At 38.2% G+C, this 20,142-nt stretch overlaps 1 protein-coding gene across 1 annotated transcript; it reads left to right on the plus strand.

Moving 5' to 3' along the window:
* Window positions 1-6,602: 6,602 nt before the first annotated feature.
* On the plus strand, window positions 6,603-8,021 carry LOC145674630 (uncharacterized). Its single transcript, XM_081744845.1, has one exon. It carries the CDS (start codon window positions 6,603-6,605, stop codon window positions 8,019-8,021), a length of 1,419 nt encoding a protein of 472 aa, XP_081600971.1.
* Window positions 8,022-20,142: the final 12,121 nt, after the last annotated feature.

Raw genomic sequence — 20,142 nt, forward strand, 5'->3', positions numbered from 1 at the left:
TGATGAAATTCAGACGAGTATCAAAAGAAAACGTAATACAGCGCCTGGTTTTGACCAAATATCTTACCGACTTATCAAGGAATGTTCAGTACAGTTTTTTCTGCTTCTTGCAGTTATCTATAATTTTATTCTCCGTACAGGATATTATCCAGTTGAGTGGAAAGTCTCTAAAGTATGTATGTTCCTAAAACCGAACAAGCCTCCAAATTCTGTAAGTTCGTATAGACCGATACAACTAACTGCCACACTGGGGAAACTATTTGAAAAGATTCTAGTGAAACGTTTACATCCATATTTGCAAGACCATCAACTTCTTCCCACTTTCCAAACCGGATTTCGACCATCATATAGTATTAATGATCAGTTGCTTCGATTAACGACTACACTTGTAAACCAGTATAACAGATCACTACCATCTTGTCTAATTTTAATGGATTTGGAGAAAGCATTTGATCGAATTTGGCACTATGGTTTATTTTATAAATTGCTAAAATTTGGACTTCCCCTTACTTACGTTAGAGTAATTTTCTCATTCATACTCCATCGAATCGCATATGTCTGTATCAACGGTTCCATCTCCCATCCTATATTTCCATATACCGGGGTACCTCAAGGGTCCAGCCTGTCACCTCTTCTCTACATATTATATGCATCAGACGTACCAGTACCTGCTCCTCCTACTTATTTATTCCAATATGCCGATGACACCGCTTTCTTAACTCTCGGAACAACTATAAAACAAATTAATAGAACCTTACAACTCACAGTTAATAACTTTCTTGTGTGGTGTAGGAAATGGAAGCTTACCGTCAATGAAGAGAAAACTCAGACCCTAGTCATCATACCACCTAAATGCCGCAGTAAAGTTCACCGTAACCCCAATCGTCTTGATATCACTGTCGGAACACACAGATTAGAACCATCTAAATCAGTTACATATCTAGGAATAACGTACGATAATAAATTACAATGGACTGCTCATTTCCAGAAACTTGTGCTTAAAGCAAAAAATCGGTTGCAATTACTTCGCAGGCTAGTAGGACAGCATTGGGGCCTAAACTCAAAATTGCTTATCAACACATATAAAGCGTTCATGCGCAGCATTCTTACATTTGGCCATATTGCTTGGTCTCCAGCTCAATCTAAGTTCTACAGTAGGCTCGAAATTATGGAGCGCCATGCAGTACGCTTAGCATACCGCATCAAACTACCATATCCCAACCGAGAACTATACAATCGAATAGACTTTCCACCACTTGTAGAACATATCTCACTTTTACGTAAGCGATATATAGCCAAATGTCTCGAATCTCATAAAGATATTTTTCTGGATACAATCTTCATAGATTCTGAGCAGGATTCCTCTTTCAAATATTGTCATACACCGTTGAGTATATTGATCACACTTCACGTAAATAACCTTCCTATGGATCACTTTCATCGTAGATTCTTTCAACGTCAGATCATTCATCAAGACATCCCTCATCTTTTTCCATAGCTGCACTGTTTTCCCTCACCATTAATCTGGGCTCCCCATGTCTACATCAGTCTTGAGACGCCCCAAGACAGAAGAATAACATGCATTCGTTACTATTAACCATTTCACTGTGTTGTGGCGTATAAGGCACTTTCATCTCATCAATCATGACAAAGTAATTACAATTTCAATTATGTTCACCTTGTAGTCTTATATATCATTTATCATTATATACTATCACCTTTTTCCAGTTATTTATTGTTAATTTTTTCCTCATGATATGTATATCTTTTCCACAGTTCAATATCATACAATGTTTATTATTTATGTTCATGCACATAGATCTATTTCAGCACCATTGAATGTACTCGTTCTATTTAGCACTAGTTATTTTCTTTATTTCACATTGTCCAACTAACGTTGTTTATGTTTGCACTTGTTTTCAGTATATCACTTGCCGAGAGAGAGGGCGTAACCCTCTAGTGGCAGTTCAATATGCAACTACTTGATGATTCATGCTAATAGAATGAATGATGTCCCATAAATCAATAAATACTTCAACAAAAATATATATCCTATATTAAAACCTATTCCTTGTTTAAACTCAACTCCTCAAAAAAAAAAAAAAAAAAAATCGCTCTTGGACATACTGAATCAAGGAGCCTAACCTCTCTTGTGTTAGTTAATGTGCCAGCTACGATCAAGTGTTGTAATACGCATTTGGGAGCACAGCACACATACGACACTTAGAGGGCTGACGGAAGTTTTCACTTTCGGAGGGCAACTTGCTTTTTGAACCTCATTCATTTTCATCATCTTTTCTTTCTTCTTCATCTTCGTTTGGGTTTCGGCCCTTGGCTACTTTATCACGATGACGGACTCTGGCAACACAAACGGTCAAGCTCAACTAGGACGACATATAGGATTACCACCTACACTTCCGAAAATCCAAGCACTTCCCGCGATCAACCTACATCTATTGGATCTCGCAGCCGGACTCGCCACTTTTCTTGGGGAAGTCAACCGATAGGAAGCACATCTAGAGATAGGCATCCTTCTACAGAATCTACACAATCTGCTAAACGTGTTCGATCAAGGTCCCCTATAACATCAATGGACATCGAGGGCAATCTACAGCATTCTAATAAAATAACGGGTCCTGTAGATCATTCCTTACCAAGTTCAACTTTCGATCCTATTTATCACTTTCTACTCACAGAATATGACACTAAATTCACAAATTCCAAAATGATATTTCTGCAAATAATGAAATACGTTCCTAGGGTGCGGGACACTCTAGTTCAAATTGTTTCCACTAGGAATGGCTACATTTTGAAATCGAAAGATCCGAATTTTGGAATCACCATACGGAATAAAGTTTCCTACGAAATTTTCGGGAAAAATGCTAAACTGACAAAATTGACAGATAAGCGTCAAAAGCAGCCTCCACCACCTCGACAACCATCTTTTCTGTCTGTTGTCATTAGAGGAGTCTCACCTGAACTAACAGATGCAGAAATACACGAGGAACTAGCGCAAGAAGGGATATCAGTCGATAAATGTCTTCGCATTCGAAATAATAATGGTCCTACATACATGATCCGCGTTCTTTGTAAGCGACAGGACACTATTGACTATTTATTGCGATATGGTGCGCCTATCTATAAGAAAATACACAGAGTTGAACCATCTAAAACTCAAGGACCGTTACCAATTCATTGTGAAAAATGTCAGGTTTACAACGATCATACTACCGCTAACTGTTCAAATCCTTCTAAATGCGGATACTGCTCAGGGCTACACGAGACCAAGGCATGTCCCAATCTACAAGGACCACCGAAATGTAACACTTGCAGCGGGCTTCGTCCCACTTACAGTTATCGCTGTAAAGCCAAACCAGCACCGACCCCTGAGCATCCAGAACTAACGGTACCGCTAACAACGGCCGATAAAACAACTCAACCGACACAATCCATATTACCTCCGCTAACCGTCGAAGATCTCCTTCGTTATATCAGTTTGGTGTTACAAAATATATTTCCATTTCAGCGAGCTCATATCTTACACCACATAATCTCTACTGCAAAATCCATTTTCCACATCAATCTCCATGCAACTTACTCTAACAATTATGTTCATTTTCACGTTGGACCGCTGGAAACTGCTGTTTAAAGCCATGCATATGTTACTTTACATCATGGGGATTACTTTCCTATTCGTCAATATTCGATCCTTTTCACAACATAAGCTGCTATTCGAAACATTATTATATGAGGAACATATTAATGTATTTGCACTTAACGAAACCGCCTTAAGACCGAACATGTTAGCCCATATTTCTGGTTATCAACTGCAGCGCCACGATTATCCCAACCATATGGCACGTGCTCAAGGCGGAGTTGCAATAGGTTATTTTTCCAAATATCCAGTAAGAGCATACACTCCTCAAGTTTTTGCCGATATGCCGGAATACTTACTTTATTCTATATATTTTCCATCATTAATAGTTAATTTTAGCACTATCTATATTCGACCACGCCAACCCATACCATTACAGTATTTTGAATACATAGCCCATAACTTTCGTAATATTATCATCATGGCGGATATTAATATCCATAGTCGTAGTGCTCGCGAAAAGGCAAATTTTCAGCAGTTCTTAACTGAAAATCTACAGCTGCATCTTCATGTCCTTCCTAGTCACACAGACCAATCAGTCAGACTACACCAGATGTCGTCATCACATCTATAAATCTTATTAATGACTGCCAGCTTGAAGTTCTCGATTCCATCGGAAGCGATCATCACCCAATTAAATTAACATTAACTCGAGGACAACCGCAACGACCGGTAATAGCCCCGCGAAGTGTTCCTAGATTTGACAAAGCGAATTGGCCTCATTTTCGGCAAGACATCGAACACTCTCTTTCAACTGTAACAGCACCAGCTACCGAGCCTGAGTTGGCTTCGTGTCTTTCTACTCTCACTGAGGCAATACGAACCAGTGCTCATCTTAATATTCCAACTGTTCAATTAACTCTCCATAAGCCAAAATTACCACCGACGTATGTCACTCTAATACACAAGGCTCGTCAACATCTGCGTGAATACTATCGAACAGGGAATGATATCTATCTACATCAACATCGCCAATGGCAACGAGCGGTTCGCAACTATCTTGCTGCATATAAACGTCGCAGTTGGATTGAGACTTGTAATACCTTATCCGAAGAAGCACACCCATCTCGCTATTGGAAGAGGTTTAATCAACTAACTGGCAAGAATACGTCAACAACTTATCCTCTAATTGCTGATGGTTCTCCTCTCTTCTCCGACGAAGAGAAAGCTAACGCATTTGCTAGTCAGCTACAGAGCGTTTTTACTCCAACAGCTGCCTCTAAGATCTCTGAACGGATAGACATCTCTTGCATTCCTGCTTTACAACCTTCTGCCGATCATGCCATTGACCTGGAACATCCACTCACCGCACCCATTACTACTGATGAACTCCACATAGCCCTCAAGCGGAAAAAGAACACAGCTCCTGGAATTGATAGCATATGTTATCGACATATAAAAGAAGCCCCGCGATCACTTCTACTACTACTGGTGGCGATATATAATTTTATTCTCAGAACTGGTTTCTATCCTCCAGATTGGAAAGTCTCAAAAATTTGCATGTTCCATAAACCAAACAAGCCAGTGCATTCTGTTTCCTCTTACAGACCAATTCAACTGACATCAGTATTCAGTAAAATATTTGAGAAAATTCTTGTCTGCCGTCTTCATAAGTATCTTGAGACAACTACTCTATTACCCATCCATCAAGCAGGCTTTCGGCCTAATTTCTCCATAAATGACCAGCTACTTCGTCTCAGCACCATAATTACTAACCAGTATAATAAAGCCTTCCCTTCTTGCCTCATTCTTATGGATTTAGAAAAGGCTTTCGATAAAGTTTGGCATTACGGCTTAATTAAAAAATTACAATCATTTAAGTTTCCAATTTGCTATTTGAGGATAGTATATTCTTTCCTTACAAATCGCATTGCGTATGTTACAGTGGGTAATGCTCTATCTTGGCCTATCTTTCCGCTTACTGGAGTTCCTCAGGGTTCGGCTCTCAGCCCTTTATTATATATCCTTTATGCTTCTGACATCCCTGCAGTTCCACGTAATGTTTTTACTTTTCAATACGCCGACGACACAGCTTTTCTCGCTCTTGGTAAAACTATCCAACAACTTAATACACTTTTACAACAAACTCTCAATAAATACATCAGGTGGTGCAAGAGATGGCATTTAACTATTAATACGGAAAAGACGCAAGCAATCGTGTTCTTACCTCCGAACAGGCGTTCCAGAGTTTACAGAAATCCAAATCTCTTGCAAGTAAATGTTGATGGGTATCGAGTACGCCCTTCCCCTACTGCTACATACTTACTCTCCATTTCAGCGTTATAGACCCCTGGGTTAAAATAACTATATCTTCGAGCCCAGTTAAGGTAGAGACATGAGATATGCACCATTTTACTCACTGAAGTGTTTACTATAACAGGTTATTTGCTTGCAACTCTCTGCTTAATACTTTAGGTTATGAAATAAAAAATGTATTTAAAAATGTAATTTTTTTGCAATAAATTGGTTTCCTTGAAGTTTAAAGAAAAATATCTCTGTTATTTTTTGCAATACAAGAATGAAATTTTTACTGAATATGAACGAAAGTATACTAAACAAAAGTGCAGTAGTATTTTTAAAATTAATTTTACAGTTAGTGTACAATAAGTTATTTTGTTACATGTACCGATCTCTGCCCGTAACTCCATTAGCGAAGAACGGAAAGCACTGAAGTACGCTCCATTGAATGGCAATATTAACAACGTATACAATTTTAGTTCAGATACAGACAAAAGGTCCGAAATTACAATATGAAAATAGTCATATTTTTTACGATTAGTTACCACTCAGCTGTTGCGACGTTGCCGCATGGAACTTCATGAGTCAGCGTTGCGCGCCGCGCGGGAAACAGAAATTGTGGCTGTGTTTGTTCTCGTGTCGTTGTTTTTTCTCGTGTGGTTTCTTTTTTATCTTTGTGTGTTTTTTTGGTTAGGTTGTAATATAAACAATGGAAAAGCATCATTTTCGAAGTTTCGAGAAACAGTTTATAATAAATGCAAGATTATTTTTTGATTTGGAGAAACAAAACAACGCTCCACAATTTTCGTTCTCCCAATCCGTCAAAAGAACTGCCGAATGCTTAAAGGTGTCTGAAAAAACTGTGAAGCGTGTTTCAAGTGAGTTTCGCAATAATAGTCTCCTAGAATCTCCGAAAAAAAAAAAAACAGGTTCGCCGTCAAACAAGTTGGTTATAGACGAATTCCTTCAAGGGTGTATTCGCCGGAAGCTCCACGAATTTTATGTGCGAAAAGAGTATCCAACGGTAAAGAAACTCTTGGAACAGATAAGAAAGGACTTTACTGATGCTCCAGAAATGAGTGAAACTTCGTTATGGCGTGTGTTGCGAAAACTGGAATTTCGGTATAAAAAGTTTAACAAGAAACCAGTTCTAATGGAAAGTGATAAGATTGCTGGGCAAAGGGATCAGTTTCTACGGTTGTTGAAATTTTACAGACGTAATAATTTTAGTGTCTTTTACACCGATGAGTCTTGGTGCGGTGCGAACCATTCTGCCAAGTATGGATGGCAAGAGCAAATTCTGCCAGAAGAAGACACACCAGTGTATGACTACTACCGGAGTGCTGTTCAACAGGTTTCGGGTTGGAGAGGGGGCATTCGTACTCCTTCCGGTGCTGGGAAGAGAATAATTATGCTGCATATTGGCAACGAGGAGGGATTTCTTGATGGAGCCGAAGTGTGTTTTGTTGGAAGAAAGGGAGCTCAGGATTACCATTCCGAGATGAACGCCAAGCACTATACAGAATGGTTTCAACGCATCATTCAGCTTTTGCCGGACAAATCAGTCGTGGTTTTAGATCAAGCACCATATTATACTATGCTGAATCCTGAAACTAGAAATCCAACTATGCGGTGGAAAAAAGACGACATAATTAAATGGCTGGAGAAAAATCAAGTTCCTATTCCGTACTACGTTCAAACTTTCAGTGAACTTCACAAAAGTGTGCTATTGAATATCGGCAGGCCTTATTTCAAAGAGCAGGAACGTCTTCTAGAAACAATTGTGCGAAATACTGAAAACAAAACAATCAAACTTTTGTGGCTCCCTGTGGCACATTGCGAATTGAACCCTATAGAGTTGATATGGTCTTATATAAAGAATGAGGTTGCAAAGAAAAATAAAACGTTTCGTGTCGATGATGTGTGTGTTCTTTGCAAAGATGCCTTTAAAAATGTTCCCGTCTGTGTATGGAGAAATGCAGTTCGTCACTTACAAAAAATAGAAGATCACTATTACAGTACGCAAGAGTATTTGGACGTTGCCTTAGAACCCTTTATAATCAACACACAAGATTCGGATGGCAGTAGTAGTGACAGTGAAATCCTGGATTTGGATTCGGATGAATAAACAAGTAAGTATTTAAAGCAATTATTTAAAAATGTATGCTCGATTATATGTGTGCAATTCTCTTAAAAAAATGTTTATAGAATTATGCACAGTGCTTTTTTTTTAAGTAGAATTTGTTACATATTTTTTCTCCTGTTAAATCACGCTCGCCTTCTTCTCACAAGAGGCAGAATGTCCGGCAACAGAGGGTCTGCAGCGTTGTCACAGCGAAGTCGGAGAGAGTCTCTCTCCCATACTGGTGATGCGTTAGTCTTCTGCGTAGGCGAATTCTGTAACAACGTCGCACAAAGGGAATCAGCTGGCAGTGAGATTTTTTTCCGCGAAAGAGCTCGGAACTTTCTGATTAAATATATAATTTATTATTTGCGATATTACAACATTACACTAACTTTTGTTTTATAGATATAACATATTTTATCTAAATCGTTTTAATATGCCTGCAGCTTTGTTAGATTCGGAAATCGCATGGGATCACAATATCGGTATTTGTATGGAGATGAAAGGAGTAAACATGACCAAACTTGCTCATTGAAATCAGTAATAATCACATGTTGAACTGTGTGAATGGCGCTTTTGAGAGGCCCGTCGTTTCTGGAATATATAATGTGAAACTGGTTAGTTTATGAAAATGGCTAAAAAAATACACAGTTTTGAGTACATTTTTACTCATAACTTTTTCCTAGTTACACGTAAAGCTCTTAAATATACACCAATTTGTAATAAATACTTTAACGATTAAAACAAGGTATAATGTATAGAATAGTTGACAGCCATTTTAGCATAACAAGGCTTTAAACACAGGGGTCTATAACGCTGAAATCTAGAGTAGGCGTGGTCTTTGACTCAAAGCTCACTTGGAATGCTCACCTGAAAAAGTTAACAGCTAAGGCTAAAATTCGTTTAAATCTATTGCGTCGTCTCACAGGCACAACTTGGGGTCTGAAAGCTGAAGTGTTACTTCATACCTATAAGGCGTTTCTCCGTCCCATCCTCACTTTTGGACACACCGCCTGGGGCAATGCTTCTGCGTCATATTATGAAAAACTCTGCATAATGGAGCGACATGCTATTCGGCTGGCGTATCGTATTAAGCTTCCTTACCCTACGTGGCTTACATATGAGTATATCGACTTCTCAAAACTCACGAAACACCTCGCAGAACTACGACTAAGGTATATAACTTCACGTATACAAACAGGTCATCCGTTATTCTTGGACATTCTGCAGACTGATGCTCTTACTGATGCTACATTTCGGTATAAACACTCACCTTTAAACATCTTAGTATCACTGTTTGTTCAAAATACACATCTGACTGCTGATGAACGAGACATATATGATATTTACCTCATTAATGATCATCTTCCTCATCTTTTTCCATATTAGCACGTAATCCTCATTATTAACAAGGGCTTCCCCCTGTCCTCATAAGTCCCGAGTCGCCCCGGGACAGAAGATTTAACACTGCATCTGTCTTGCTAATACAACTATGTTTGTGTCGTCTCTGCACTTCATATCATACCTCATCATCATCGCTCAAAATTCTATTACTTAAGTGATACATTTTGTTTTCCATCATCTTAATACCTTAGCACCTCGTATACTTATATATTTTTGCACATATTTATTCCTCATTATTATTGTTATTATTGTGATTTATTGTTATTATTGTTCTTATAATTATTATTATTTATCAGTATACCTAGTTTTATATGCTTACTTTTCCTCATGTTTATATAATTGCACTTTGACCATCTCACAATGTTTAACAATCAATGTATATCTACTGGCACCTATGCCAAAGAGAGGGCGTAACCCTCTAATGGCTGGGAGTAAGAGTACCATCTTCACCAAAGCAGTACATAAATTGATGAATAAAGATTTATTAAGTTCACTTATTACCTTATTCCCATACCCCTAAAAAAAAAAACTCTCTTGGACATACCTTACCAAGAAGCCTAGCCTCTCTTGTGTTTCTTACGGTGTCAGCGAGGACCAAGTATTGAACACGTACTTGCGAGCATAACACAATTAGGACACTTAGAGGATTGACGAAAGTTTTCACTTTCGGAGGGCGCTTGCTTTTTGAACCTCATTCATCTTCATCATCTTTTCTTTCTTTCTTTTTCATCTTCGTTTGGGCTTCGGCCCTAGACTTCTTCATCACGATGACGGACTCTGGCACCACAAACGGTCAAGCGCTCCCTGGTCGACACTTGGGACTACCACCAATCATTCCGACGAATCCAAGCACTTCGTGCGAACTAACTACATCTATCGGATCTCGCAGCAGGACTCGCCATTTTTCTTGGGGAAGTCAACCGATAGGCAGCACATCTAGAGATAGGCATCCTTCTACTGAATCCACACAATCTGCTAAACGTGTTCGATCAAGGTCCCCTATTACATCAATGGATATTGCGAGCAATCCACAGCATACTAATATGACTACCGGGCCTACTGATCAGTCTTTATCACGTTCAACCTTCGATCCTGTCTATCATTTTCTACTCACGGATTATGACTCTAAATTCACAAATTCCAAAATGATATTCTTACAAATCATGAAATACGTTCCTAGGGTACGGGATACTCTAATCCAAATCGTTTCTACTAGGAATGGCTACATCCTCAAATCCAAAGATCCAAATTTTGGAATTACCATACGGAACAAAGCTTCGTACGAAATTTTCGGGAAAAACGCTAAACTCACAAAATTGGCAGATAAACGTCAGAAGCAGCCTCCACCACCGCGACAGCCATCTTTTCTATCTTTTGTCATTCGCGGTGTCTCACCCGAACTGACAGATGCAGAAATACTAGAGGAACTAGCGCAAGAAGGGATATCAGTCGATAAATGTCTTCGCATTCGAAATAATAATGGTCCTACATACATGGTCCGCGTTCTTTGTAAGCGTCAGGATACTATCGACTACTTATTACGATATGGTGCGCCGATCTATAAGAAAATCCACAGGGTTGAACCATCCAAAACTCAAGGACCATTACCAATTCGTTGTGAAAAATGTCAGGTTTACAACGATCATACTACCGCTAACTGTTCAAATCCCTCTAAATGCGGATACTGCTCAGGGCTGCACGAAACCAAAGCGTGTCCCAATCTCCAAGGACCGCCGAAATGCAATACTTGCAGTGGGATTCATCCTACCTACAGTTATCGCTGTAAAGCCAAACCAGCATCAACTCCTGAGCATCCAGAACTAACGGTACCACTAAAAACGGCTGATAAAGCAACTCAACCGACTCAATCCATATTACCTCCGCTTACCGTTGAAGATCTCCTCCGTTATATCAGCTTGGTGTTACAAAATATATTTCCATTTCAACGGGCTCATATCTTACATCATATAATCTCTGCCGCAAAATCCATATTTCACATCAATCTCCATGCAACGTATTCCAATAATTATGTTCACTTTCACATTGGGCCTCTGGAAACTGCTGTTTAAAACCATGCATGTGTTACTCTGCATTATGGGGATTACTTTCCTGTTCGTCAATATTCGTTCATTTTCACAACATAAGCTGTTATTCGAAACATTATTATATGAGGAGCATATTAATGCATTTGCACTTAACGAAACCGCCTTAAGACCGAACGTGTTAGCCCATATTTCTGGTTACCAACTACAGCGCCATGATTATCCCGATCATATGGCACGTGCTCAAGGAGGGGTTGCAATAGGTTATTCTCCCAAATATCCAGTAAGAGCATATACTCCTCAAGTTTTTGCAGATCTCCCGGAATATTTACTTTATTCTATATACTTTCCATCATTAATAGTTAATTTTAGCACAATCTATATTCGACCACGCCAACCCATACCATTACAGTATTTTGAATATATAGCCCATAACTTTCGTAATATTATTATCATAGCGGATATCAATATCCATAGTCGTAGTGCTCGTGAAAAGGCAAATTTTCAGCAGTTCTTAACTGACAATCTCCAGCTGCATCTTCATGTCCTTCCTAGTCACACCAGACCAATCAGTCAGACTACATCAGATGTCGTAATTACATCTATAAATCTTATTAACGACTGTCAGCTTGAAGTTCTCGATTCCATCGGAAGCGATCATCATCTAGTTAAATTAACATTAACTCGAGGACAACCGCCACGACGGGAAATTGCACCGCGACGTGTTCCTAGATTTGACAAAGCGAATTGGCCTCATTTTCGGCAAGACATCGAACACACTCTTTCAAGTGTAGCAGCTCCAGCTACAGAACCTGAGTTGGCTTCGTGTCTTACTACTCTCAGTGAGGCAATACGAACCAGTGCTCATAATAACATTCCGACTGTTCAAGTGACTCTCCACAAGCCAAAATTACCACCGACGTATGTCACTCTCATACATAAGGCTCGCCAACATCTCCGTGAATACCATCGAACAGGGAATGATGTCTATCTTCATCAACATCGCCAATGGCAACGAACGGTTCGTAATTATCTTGCTGCATATAAACGTCGCAGTTGGATTAAGACTTGTAATACCTTATCTGAGGAAGCACACCCATCACGCTATTGGAAGAGGTTTAATCAACTAACTGGCAAAAATACGAAAACAACTTATCCTCTAATTTCAGATGGCACTCCTCTTTTCTCAGACCAAGAGAAAGCTAACGCTTTTGCTAGTCAGCTACAGACAGTTTTTACTCCAACAGCTGCCTCTAAGATCTCTGAACGGACAGACATCTCTTGCATTCCTGCTTTACAACCTTCTGCAGATCACGTCATTGATCTGGAACATCCACTCACCGCACCGATTACTACAGATGAAATTCACATTGCTCTCAGGCGGAAAAAGAACACAGCCCCTGGGGTTGATAACATTTGCTATCGACATATTAAAGAAGCCCCGCAATCACTTCTACTACTACTGGTGGCGATATACAACTTCATTCTCAGAACTGGTTTCTATCCCTTAGACTGGAAGGTATCAAAAATTTGCATGTTCCATAAACCGAACAAGCCTGTACACTCTGTTTCCTCTTACAGACCAATTCAACTGGCATCAGTATTCAGTAGTGTTGTAAAAAAACGGTTTTTTTTTCTGTGAAATTTTTTCAATATAAAACATCGTTCTTTTTCATGTTTCTTTTCAAATGTCTGTTTTTTTCTGGGAACTATTATTTATTGATTTACGTCGCAGATTATTAAAATAATCAACAGAACTTGAGTCGAAGCCCTCGTAACTTGCAAAACTTTTGTTTTTTGCACCTATATACTAGCAAAATTGTGTGATTATTCCTTTCGGACCCAGGTCATTTTTGGCGTTTTCCTACATTTCCAGTTAGTGTCTTATTGCTCAAAAACCATTCATTCGATTGATATGGTTAAGGCCTTGTTTTTTAGAAAATAGATGTGGCTATTTTTTGGTGTAAGTTGCATTGCAGTGTTGCCAATGGGTGGGAAATTATTCAGGGAAATGTAGGGATGAAAATTTACAAAAAATCCCCAACCGAATTTCAAAATTTTTTGTATCTAGTACCACTGCTGCTATATGGGTTCAAGTCGCCTAAAAAAATCTTTGGTGTGTTGACAAGGTACAGTGAAATCCTGAAGTCGCTTGCTTCCATCCAAAGAGGGAAAGAAAAAATTCTGTCATACACATGAAATTTTGACACTTTTTATGCCTCACAAGCAAAAATCAAATATGCCGGGGCTACAGCTTCTCTAATTATCCTATTGAAACTTTTTATGGTGCGTTCTATAGGGCAAAAAGGAAGCTTTCAGGTAGTGGTACGTTTGTTTCAATGTAGCCAGAAAGAGGGTAATAATAGAGGGTAAAAGGGAAATTTTCCGAATTTTTCACCTAAAAGCGGGAATTAATTGTTTTGGCTGGAAACACTGCCGTCAGACAGACGAAAACAATCTGAAAATAGCCCTTAGTACTCCAAGAATATATCCTACAAGTATCATGGCGATATATAACAAATTAAGCATGAAATTAAAGAAAAAATCTCATTCTACCTCAGAAATTCACCATTTTCTTACCATTTACAGAACATGGTTTATTATAAACCTCATCTGTACTTTCCCTAATTATTCTAGTGAAACTTTTTATGATGCGCTGTGTAGGCTAAGAACGAGGCTGTTAGACACTGGTACGTTTGTTCGAATATAGCCAACAAGAAGGAAATAATAGAAATAAAAAAGGGAATTTTTTCCAAAATTTGCCCTAAAATCTGGAATTAAAATTTTCTATAGCTGGCAACACTACTATCAGACACACACAAACTATCTTAAAATAAGCTTTGGTATCCCTCTAATATATACTACAAGTATTGTGACGATATCTAATAAAATAATTATGTCAATAAAAAATATCTCATTCTACCTTTAAAAAAAATCACAGTTATCTTCCCAATTAGAGAACAAGATCTACTGTGCTTCCCCTAATTATCCTATTGAAACTTTCTATAATGCCTTGTGTAGAGCAAAGACGAGACTTCCAGATACTGGTACGTTTGGTCCAATATAGCCAACAAGAGGGAAATAATAGACAAAAGAGATAATTTTCCCCTAAAATATGGAATTAAAATTTTCTGTAGCTGGTAACACTGCTACCAGACAGACGCAAACTATCTTAAATTAAACATTGGTACACCACTAATATATTCTACAAGTATTATGACGATATTTAAGGAACAAAACTTCTAATTACCAAAAATATATTACTGTAAACAGAAAACTAGGGAAAAACTAGAAAAATCAAAGGTTAGAACCTAAATACGAATTTTTCGTGCGTTCCCTAATTACCCCATTGTAACGATCTGTACTTGCGTTTGTTAAGTAAGAACAAATGTTCGATTGGCGTAAGTTGACTTGCATTCGGACGTATAGGTACGGATTTATAAACAAAAATTTCTAATTTTTTCCCCAAATTTAGGAAAATTTTAATTTTCCTAATTGGCAACACTGCGCACAGGCCCGTCCAATTGATGTCAACAGTTAGGTATCCATCCGAGGTATCTACCTGACAAGTATAAGGAGGTCTTTCTACAACGAAGGAAGCTACAGGGGAAAAAAAGTAAAGGAAATTCGAAATTAGAAAATTCTAGAATTTTTGACTGGGTTGAAATTTGAGAAGGAAATTCGACACCAGAAGAAAAAAATAATATGATAAACTATAGTACAACCATATTTTGTAAGAATAATATCCCGATATCATAATTAGTGTCCACACAGGAGCGGATTAAGCAAATGACACACCCGTGTGTGCCACTTTGGCTACCTAGGCCACCGAGTATACATTTGATTACATTTTTTTGACTACTAACTCGTGTTGTTGTTGTAGTTATAGTCTCGACTAATAATAATATCGTTGTTGTAAACAATATCTTTATAAGGAAAATTTTCAATCATTTTTACATCTTAGTTCCAACACTGTTGGTGAGAAATGCAGGGTGTTTCAAAATGAATTTTGGGGTTTTAAGTCTTCGTAGTACTTATTACATTTTACGTACAATTATAAGCAATGCATCAAGTAAAAGAGCACCTCAAACAGTCTTTGCTACAAGTGTTCAATGTGAGATTCATTTGTCACACGGCACACATCTAGTCGATAGGCGAGAAAGGCCCATAAACTTTCCGCCATATGGCACAAAACATTCAATTTAGGGGAGTCTCGTTTCAAGTGTACCATCTCCTGAGGATTTGCTGACGGCCAGATACAAACATTATGAGTATTCACATTAGCTCTTAGGTGAAATGTCGATTTATCACTGAAGACGACACGATCCAGAAAAATCTTCATTGTTATGCAACAATATTTCACTTGCGAAATTAGCACGTAAACCGTAGTCTGTAGGCTTTAGACCTATAGCAATTGCAAATGATAAGGACGTAGTTGCACGCGTCTCCTTAATATTCTTCACACAGACCGTTGCACTGTACAGATTCAGTCTTTATTAAAACACAAAAAACTTTCTGCTCTCTAGTCTACATCTTTGCTGCTTGCTCTTTCTAACGGCAGACAGAAGAAACAATGCATGTACATGCGTGCGTACAAAACTGTTTGAGTTGCTCTTTCATTTGATATAATATTTATAATTGTAAGTTAATTGTAATAGATACTACAAAGCTTCGAAACCCTAATATTAATTTTCAAACACCCTGCATTACTTCAAATTGTGTCATCCTATATTCATGTCTTTTATATACATATCATCAGGGCCGGTCCTAGTGAATTTGTCGTCTCGTGCAATGGCATAATTTGCCGCCTCCCTTTTCTCCAGAAAGAACAAATCTTAAAAGTCATGATTTTAAGTATGCTACTCCAGCATGAACAACAAAGGTGAGGGTAAGTGCAGTTGTGGGTAAATACTTACTAAAAATGCAATCCCGTTGTCTTTTTTTTTTTTTTTTAAATATTAATCTATTACGTTAGTGGAAGATAAAGCAAACACACCTGCAGAGGAAAGATGGTAATCCTTTTTATAGAATTCACTATCGAGCTTCAATATTAATGCATTAGTTTGCAATTCCAGTGCAACTAGCTCTTTCATCTTTATTTCTTGATTTCTCTTCAATATCTGTTAACATTTAAAAAAAAAAAAAAACTTGTTTCTATCTTTAATGATAAGGAACTTGTTTCTGACAAAAACAAGACTAGTTGTCATATCAAAACTGTGATAACTTACTAAATGGAACAGATATTCACTACTATTCGAGAATTGAATTCTTGCATTTGGCAACAATCAAGCAATTTGTGCTCGGATTTATTCGACCATTTGCTTTAGCATTGTCGATGTGGCCTTAAACTAATGGAACCTAAACACAATTTATGAATGTATTATTCAAATAGAAGGCCAGCTTAGTAAATGTAACTACCATCATCATGAAGTCTGTTTCCAACAAGAAATATTTAATTTAAATAATATACTTATGACAGATTTTACCGGACCATCCAAACTTGCCGCTCCACGCAAATGCACGTGTTGCATATAAGGTAGAGCCGGCTCTGCAAATCATATATATCTAGTCGACAAATTATTTATATATGACATTTAGAAAAATACTATTAGGCAAATTAGTATTAGTTTTTACCTTTAGACAAGTTATTTGAATTTTATACTGTTCGAGACATTATTTTCGTACTTATTAAAGACCTGCTTTCACGAAAAAACAAAATTTCATTTCTACTTTTATTTATTAGTTGATATTGATGAAAACTGCTGAAACCCGAATTGTTAATAGGTATGGCATTCATGTAAATTGTAAAATACTTGTAGCGTATCAGTATCTAGCGTCTAATTTATATTGCATTTTACGGTGATTATACCTACATAAAAATATTTAATACTTAAATAATAGACGTAAGATGCATTAGAAATGACTATTTGAAAAAAAACGAAATTTAGAAAAAAAACGAGAGGCAATGTTTTTTTTTCTAAAAAAACGTACATTTCTGAAAAAATACGAACGTTTTTTTTTCTATTTACAACACTAGTATTCAGTAAACTTTTTGAGAAAATTCTTGTCTGCCGTCTTCATAAGTACCTTGAGACAACTACTCTACTACCCATCCATCAAGCAGGCTTTCGGCCTAACTTCTCCATAAATGACCAGCTACTTCGCCTCAGCACCATAATCACTAACCAGTATAATAAAGCCTTCCCTTCTTGCCTCATTCTTATGGACTTAGAAAAGGCTTTTGATAAAGTTTGGCATTACGGCTTAATCAAAAAACTACAATCATTCAATTTTCCACTTTGCTATCTGAGGATAGTATATTCTTTCCTTACAAATCGCATTGCTTATGTTACAGTCGGCAATGCTCTATCTTGGCCTATCTTTCCGCTTACTGGGGTTCCTCAGGGTTCGGCTCTCAGCAATTTATTGTATATCCTATACGCTTCTGATATCCCTGCAGTTCCACGCAATGTTTTTACTTTTCAATACGCAGACGACACAGCTTTTCTTGCTCTTGGTAAAACTATCCAACAACTTAATATTCTTTTACAAAGAACTCTCGATAATTACATCAAGTGGTGCAAGAGATGGCATTTAACCATTAATACAGAAAAGACTCAAGCAATCATATTCTTGCCTCCAAACAGACGTTCCCGCGTTTACAGAAATCCGAATCTTTTGCAAGTAACTGTTGATGGATACCGTGTACGCCCTACCCCTACTGCTACCTAACTAGGCGTGGTTTTCGACTCAAAACTCACTTGGAATGCTCACCTGAAAAAGCTAACAGCTAAGGCTAACATGAGGTTAAATCTATTGCGCCGTCTCACAGGCACGACTTGGGGTCTGAAAGCTGAAGTGATACTTCACACCTATAAGGCATTCCTCCGACCCATCCTCACTTTTGGACACACCGCCTGGAGCAATGCTTCTGCGTCATATTACGAAAAACTCTGCATTTTGGAGCGACATGCTATTCGGTTGGCTTATCGTATTAAGCTTCCTTACCCTACATGGCTGACATATGAGTATATAGATTTTTCAAAAATCACGAAACATCTCTCAGAACTACGACTAAAGTATATCACTTCACGTATACAAACAGGTCATCCGCTATTCTTGGACATCCTGCAGGCTGATGCTCTTACTGACGCTACATTTCGGTACAAACATTCACCGTTAAACATCTTAGTATCTCTGTTTGTCCAAAATACACATCTGACTGCTGACGAACGGGAAATATATGACATTTACTTCATTAATGATCATCTTCCTCATATTTTTCCATATTAGCACGTAATCCTCACTATTAACAAGGGCTTCCCCCTGTCCTCATCAGTCCCGAGTCGCCCCGGGACAGAAGATTTAACACTGCATCTGTTTTGCTAATTTAACTATGTCTGTGTTGTGCTTGCACTTCATCTCATACCTCATCATCATTGCTATAAGTTCTATTACTTTTGTGATACATTTTGTTTTTCTATCATATTTATACTTTAGCACCTCGTATATATATATTTGCACATTTATGTTCTACTTTTGATTTATTATTATTATTTATCAGTAACACCTAGTTTAGTATGCTCACTTTTTCATCATGATTATAAAACTGCACTTCGAACATCTCACAGTGTTAACAATCAATGTAAATCTAAATGCATCTATGCCAAAGGGAGGGCGTAACCCTCTAATGGCTGGGAGTAGGAGTATCACCTTGCCCAAATCAGTTAATAATTGATGAATAAAGATTATCCAGTTCACTAATAACCCTATTCCCTTACCCTAAAAAAAAACGCTCTTGGATATACTTCGCTGGTTTCCAGCTTTCCCATTGGAGGCATTGTTTTCTCAGTGTCAAGTCCAGGCTGTGATTATTACGTATTTGTGGACGCAAGTACGGCAAGTCTCAGCAACGGGCAAAAGAGTGGGAGAGATTAAGGGTTTCACTTGAGTGGAGACTGTGTTACCGTACACATTAGTGTACATATTTTTGGAAGCTTAGCTTCATCATTCACTCATTTCATCTTTTCATTTCGTCACACTGTTTCACTTGTTACCTACACCGTGACTTATGGCGTCCCAACCTGTCATTGGACAACATTCTGGCTTACCACCTATAGCACCGGAACCTTCTTGCTCATCCGGTAAACCTCTTAGACGACGTTGCCACTCTCTGGAAAGGATTTCTAGCAGTCAGGGTTCATCAGCTCGTCAACACTCTCCTGTTGCATCCACAAAACTACCGCCTGCCAAACGTCAACATAAGTTAAGCGATGCCAGCTCTGAGGCATCCATGATCATTGACATTCAGGATGACCGCCAGTTTCCAAACCTCCCTCCTCCTAGTCGACCAACCATCCATTCTTTCTTGCTTCAGAACTTTGATCCAAAATTTTCAAATCCAAAGCTACTTTTAGTACAGATCACAAAATACATGCCTCGGGCGAACATCACTCAAATAGTCAACACTAGGAATGGCATGATTATTAAGACGCCTGACCCGGAGTTTCTCCGTACGACACGGAACAAGTGCAGCTTTGAGATTTCTGGCTCCAAATCCACCATGACAAAGCTTAGCGACCAACGCCCGAAACATCCACCACCACCGAGGAAATCACCAACATTGTCTGTCGTTATACGCGGGGTGGATCCGAGCTATAGTGACGAGGAAGTCTTTG

The sequence above is a fragment of the Thermobia domestica genome, chromosome 17, assembly GCF_964235325.1.
Source record: "Thermobia domestica chromosome 17, izTheDome1.hap1.1, whole genome shotgun sequence".
Taxonomy (NCBI): Eukaryota; Metazoa; Arthropoda; class Insecta; order Zygentoma; family Lepismatidae; genus Thermobia; species Thermobia domestica.

Bases quoted from the DNA above. Each gene is read 5' to 3' on its own strand.
- LOC145674630 (XM_081744845.1), top strand. From the start codon at position 6,603: ATGGAAAAGCATCATTTTCGAAGTTTCGAGAAACAGTTTATAATAAAT.